Here is a 6,000-nt window from a genome sequence, read left to right as displayed (position 1 = left end):
TTTCCTCCAGGCCTTCCTGTCCTCTACCATCTTCTGGAGTCCACTGAAGCTCACACCTATTGCTTCAGTGACTGCATCCAGCCACCTCATTGTCTGTCAGCCCCTTCTTCTAATGCCCTCAATCTTTCCCAGCATTAGGCTCTTCTCCAGTGAGTCCTTCCTCCTCATTAGGTGGCCAAATTGTTTGAGTTTCAACTTCAGGATCTGGCCTTCTAAAGAGCAGTGGGGGTTGATATCCTCTAGGACTGACCGGTTTGATTGCCTTGTGGTCCAGGGGACTCACAGGAGTCTTCTCCAGCATCAGAGTTCAAAGGCCTCCATTCTTTGGCGCTCAGCCTTTCTTATGGTCCAACTTTCACAGCCCTACATTGCAACTGGGAGTACTAACAACCAGAAGACTGCAAAGAATATAAATCCTTCTGTTCTCCACCATTCAGTCAAAACTGAAGAAGTTTCTTGGATAAGAAGAGAAATGACTTCCAGCAAAACAAGAAAGTCCATCTGCCTTTGAGGAAAAAAGCATGTTTAGTACATTTTTTTAATGTTCTTTTTTTAATAAGGCCAGGAAGCTGTCATGATTTACTGAGGGCTTTCTCCCCCCCCCCACCACACACACACACTTCTGTAAGACTGTAGGTGAACTTGGGGTTTTTATCAGGATTAGGAAGAAGTTTTCTTCTGATGTCTGGGTTCAAGAAACTCTTTGAAAATTTTGCTATCACTGCATCCATAAAACAAAAGAAAAAAAACCCTCATCCTTGATAGGACTCAAAAGATGTAAAACGTGGGATTCCTGCTGCAGTGTGCTATCCTATAAAGTTTGGATTATGGACAATTAATTTTCTAAGGTCAAATTGGGAAAATTACCTCGTCTTTCCTAAGCTAATACTAATTCAATAAGAAATTTGGATTTCCAATATGTCCTGAACAATTATTTTGTTATAAATATTCATGAGGAGGAATATTGTCTGAAACCAATCTGCTTTGTCCAATAGCTTCATCTGGTTGCAGACAATATTGTGATGAATTAAGTTCATTTTGGAATTTACGAACTCCAGCACTATAACGTAAATGTTAAGGTGACTTTGCTAATTCTCTCCATTAGCCATTTTAGTGGAAGGGATATGGTCTCCAAAGAGTTTCAGCTGCATAAACTGTTTGCAGAGACTCTGGAAACAGTCCTTAATTACTTCTACACACTCCGATTGCGGCAATTAAAGACTGCTGAACAAAGCGTAATCAAGCACGGGATCCCTTTCGCTTTCCCCTCTGAGTCCAAGCCTGTGAAATGATGGATAAAGCAGAAAGGAGAATTCACCCACCTCGGAGTGTTTGCGCCAAATATCTATGTTCTTCCGTTGAGCTTTCGAGAAATGGTCCCAAGCTTTTTGTCGGATGGAAGCGTTGAAAACGGCCACAATCTGCTCAACTTTGGTGAACAAGGAAGTCAAACAAGACAAGCAATTTATGTTGTGATTCTCTAAAGGAAAGCCCAACAAAGACACAAGGAGCCTAAGGATGACATCACTGCTGGAGTGACCTCATCCCGAGACTTCCAAACCAGTGGTGGGATTCAAATGTGGGAACAACTGGTTCTCTGCGTGGAGGCCGCTTCCGGACGTCCATTAGCTCCCGGTTCTGCCGAAGGGGTGAGAACTGGCTGAATCCCACCACTGCTCCAAACGTGTGTCTTTTCTGTACTTACATTTCAGATCTGTTGGAGGTGTCCTCCTTCAAGTCTCTCCTCACAACTTGAGCCTATACCAGTTGCACCCTGATAACTCACAGAGCTGCATGCAATTCATTGCTTCTACAGTTGTGACAGTTTTGACTTGTGTGCTTTCAAGCAGAAGGGACCTTGGAGGTCTTCTAGTCCAGCCCCTTGCTCAAGCAGGAGACCCTCTACCATTTCAGACCGGTGGCTGTCCAGTCTCTTCTTAAAAACCTCCAATGATGGAGCACCCATGATTTCTGGAGGCAAGCTGTTCCACCGGTTAATTGTTCTCACTGTTAGGAAGTTTCTCCTTAATTCCAGGTTGCTTCTCTCCTTGATCAGTTTCCATCCATTGCTTCTTGTCCTGCCTTCAGGTGCTTTGGAGAATAGGTTGACCCCCCCCATCTTTGTGGCAGCCCCTCAAATACTGGAATGTTGCTGTCATGTCCCCCCCCCAGTCCTTCTTTTCTCTAGACTAGACTAGCCAAGCCCAAACCTTCAACCTTTCTTCATTTGTTTTAGTCTCCAGGCCTTGAATCATCTTAGTTGCTCTTCTTTGCACTTTTTCCAAAGTCTCAACATCTTTTTTGTAATGTGGTGACCAAAACTGGATCCAGTATTCCAGGTGTGGCCTTTCTAAGGCTTTATAAAGAGCAGTTAGAGCCTTACTTAGTAAGCAGTTAGAGCAGCGGTTCTCAACCTGTGGGTCGGGACCCCATTTGGGGTCGAATGACCATTTCACGGGGGTCGCCAAACCACGCTGTCCGCCATTTTTTTCCTTTTTCCCTAGCTGTCCTACTCCCTCTTATTGGTGGCCACACCCACTTGGGGGTCACCACAACATGGGGAACTGTATTATGGGGTCACGGCATTAGAAAGGTTGAGGATCACTGAGTTAGAGCCTTAGTAAGGCTCTAACTGCTGTGCCGAGGTGGCGCAGCAGTTAGAGTGCAGTACTGCAGGCCACTTTAGCTGACTGTGTTCAGCAGGTCAGCGGTTCAAATCTCAGCGGCTCAAGGTTGACTCAGCCTTCCATCCTTCCGGGGTAGGTAAAATGAGGACCCAGATTGTTGGGGGCAATGTAAATATATATATATACATTGCTTACTGGTGTACACCGCTTAGAGAGTGCTTGCACTTAAAGCGGTATATAAGTCTCATAAAATAAATAAATAAATAAATAAATAAATAAAGCGATAGTAATTTCCCATGATTTTGATTCTATGCCCCTGGTTTTGGCTGCTGCCGCACATGTTTAAGTCATCGTCCACTAGGACTCTCACCGTTTACTGTTTTTGAACCAGGTTTCACCTAATCTGTACTTGTACCTTTGGTTTTTCCTGCCTAGATATTAAAACCTTGCTTTTCTCCATATTTTGATGGATACGGCCTATTGTTCAACTCTGTCCAGATCTTTTTGGAACTGACCTTCTCTTCTGGGGCATTGGCTTTTCCTGCCATCTTAGTGTCATCTGCAAATGTGATGAGTTCCCCTTGTCTCCTATGCTAATTTAGAGGAGTATAGAAAACCAATTTGTACCTTCGGAAGCTATAATCCAAAGGCTGAGCGCCAAAGAATGGAGGCCTTTGAACTCTGGTGCTGGAGAAGACTCCTGCGAGTCCCCTGGACTGCAAGGCGATCCAATTGGTCAGTCCCAGAGGAGATCAACCCCGACTGCTCTTTAGAAGGCCAGATCCTGAAGTTGAAACTCAAGGACTTTGGCCACCTGATGAGAAGGAAGGACTCCCTGGAGAAGGGCCTAATGCTGGGAAAGATGGAGGGCAAGAGTAGAAGGGGACGACAGAGAAGGAGGGGGCTGGATGGAGTCACTGAAGCAGGAGGCGTGAGCTTCAAAGGACTCCAGAAGATGGCAGAGGACAGGAAGACCTGGAGGAGATCAACCCCGACTGTTCTTGAGAAGGCCAGATCCAGAAGTTGAAACTCAAGTACTTTGGCCACCTAATGAGAAGAAAGGACTCCCTGGAGAAGAGCCTGATGCTGGGAAAGATGGAGGGCAAGAGAAGAAGGGGACGTCAGAGAAGGAGGGGGCTGGATGGAGTCACTGAAGCAGTAGGTGTGAACTTAAATGGACTCCAGAAGATGGTAGAGGACGGAAGACCTGGAGGAGATCAACCCCGACTGTTCTTGAGAAGGCCAGATCCGAAGTTGAAACTCAAGTACTTTGGCCACCTAATGAGAAGAAGGACTCCCTGGAGAAGAGCCTGATGCTGGGAAAGATGGAGGGCAAGAGAAGAAGGGGACGACAGAGAAGGAGGGGGCTGGATGGAGTCACTGAAGCAGGATCGTGAGCTTCAAAGGACTCCAGAAGATGGCAGAGGACAGGAAGACCTGGAGGAGATCAACCCCGACTGTTCTTGAGAAGGCCAGATCCAGAAGTTGAAACTCAAGTACTTTGGCCACCTAATGAGAAGAAAGGACTCCCTGGAGAAGAGCCTGATGCTGGGAAAGATGGAGGGCAAGAGAAGAAGGGGACGTCAGAGAAGGAGGGGGCTGGATGGAGTCACTGAAGCAGGAGGCGTGAGCTTCAAAGGACTCCAGAAGATGGCAGAGGACAGGAAGACCTGGAGGAGATCAACCCCGACTGTTCTTGAGAAGGCCAGATCCAGAAGTTGAAACTCAAGTACTTTGGCCACCTAATGAGAAGAAAGGACTCCCTGGAGAAGAGCCTGATGCTGGGAAAGATGGAGGGCAAGAGAAGAAGGGGACGTCAGAGAAGGAGGGGGCTGGATGGAGTCACTGAAGCAGGAGGCGTGAGCTTCAAAGGACTCCAGAAGATGGCAGAGGACAGGAAGACCTGGAGGAGATCAACCCCGACTGTTCTTGAGAAGGCCAGATCCAGAAGTTGAAACTCAAGTACTTTGGCCACCTAATGAGAAGAAAGGACTCCCTGGAGAAGAGCCTGATGCTGGGAAAGATGGAGGGCAAGAGAAGAAGGGGACGACAGAGAAGGAGGGGGCTGGATGGAGTCACTGAAGCAGGAGGCGTGAGCTTCAAAGGACTCCAGAAGATGGCAGAGGACAGGAAGGCCTGGAGGAGATCAACCCCGACTGTTCTTGAGAAGGCCAGATCCAGAAGTTGAAACTCAAGTACTTTGGCCACCTAATGAGAAGAAAGGACTCCCTGGAGAAGAGCCTGATGCTGGGAAAGATGGAGGGCAAGAGAAGAAGGGGACGACAGAGAAGGAGGGGGCTGGATGGAGTCACTGAAGCAGGAGGCGTGAGCTTCAAAGGACTCCAGAAGATGGCAGAGGACAGGAAGACCTGGAGGAGATCAACCCCGACTGTTCTTGAGAAGGCCAGATCCAGAAGTTGAAACTCAAGTACTTTGGCCACCTAATGAGAAGAAAGGACTCCCTGGAGAAGAGCCTGATGCTGGGAAAGATGGAGGGCAAGAGAAGAAGGGGACGTCAGAGAAGGAGGGGGCTGGATGGAGTCACTGAAGCAGTAGGTGTGAACTTAAATGGACTCCAGAAGATGGTAGAGGACAGGAAGGCCTGGAGGAACGTTGTCCATGGGGTCGCGATGGATCAGACACGACTTCGCAACTAACAACAACAACAACAACAAAGCTATAATCCTAATTTAACCTAAGAACATGCTCCGGTGGACTTAATGGATCTTAGTTTTTAACAGACATGTATAAGATTATATTCTTATTGAATAAAGTGTTAAGGAAATTCCCAAAGTGGGACTGGAGTTAATCTAAAGAAGATGGCACCATTAGTTTACTTATCCCTTTTAATGTTCTCTTTTCTTCTCACTTGTGGGCAAATGTATTCTGTGAAACATTTTAAGCCCGCTTATCCCTCTTTGCACCATACAACGACTCCTCGGCTTAGAACAGTTTGGTTTAGTGGCCATTCAAAGTCACAACGGCACTGAAAAAAGTGACTTAGCCATATGTCTATTGCTAATTTACATAAGAAACATGGGAGATATCAGAAGCCAAAAGGACATCTGCATTTTAAATCATATTCTTTTCTTGTGTTCTTTTATCCTAATGGTCCCCTCCTTCTCCTTCTCCCTCTTCTCTTTTTCTTTTAGACATTACATTTCCAAATCAAAGGATAACATTTGAGTCTGCCAAGCAACTGCAAATGAAATGTCACTCAGACCTTATAAGTAACTAAAATAAAAAATATTGCAAATCCAATTCCTAAGTGCTGCAGTTGACGGATTCACTCTAGCAGAAAGCTGTGACAGTTAATTCAGTAAATATGTGTATTTCGTTTTGGCAAAGGGATTCTCATCTCTGCAAAGCTAAG

At 46.2% G+C, this 6,000-nt stretch overlaps 1 protein-coding gene across 4 annotated transcripts in view; it reads right to left on the bottom strand.

Moving 5' to 3' along the window:
* The window catches only part of ENOX1 (ecto-NOX disulfide-thiol exchanger 1), a 383,175-nt gene that overhangs the window by 72,406 nt on the left and 304,769 nt on the right, over positions 1–6,000 (bottom strand). For all 4 annotated transcript variants that reach the window (XM_039366738.1, XM_039366740.1, XM_039366739.1 and 1 more), the window contains one exon: positions 1,323–1,429. In XM_039366738.1, the coding sequence (XP_039222672.1) occupies positions 1,323–1,429 (107 nt within the window). The remainder of the gene's footprint in view (positions 1–1,322; positions 1,430–6,000) is intronic.

Source organism: Crotalus tigris, unplaced genomic scaffold, assembly GCF_016545835.1.
Source record: "Crotalus tigris isolate CLP2741 ecotype Arizona unplaced genomic scaffold, ASM1654583v1 scf7180000020351.1464749751:1500972, whole genome shotgun sequence".
Lineage (NCBI taxonomy): Eukaryota > Metazoa > Chordata > Lepidosauria > Squamata > Viperidae > Crotalus > Crotalus tigris.
This window is presented reverse-complemented; position numbering and strand designations above follow the sequence as displayed.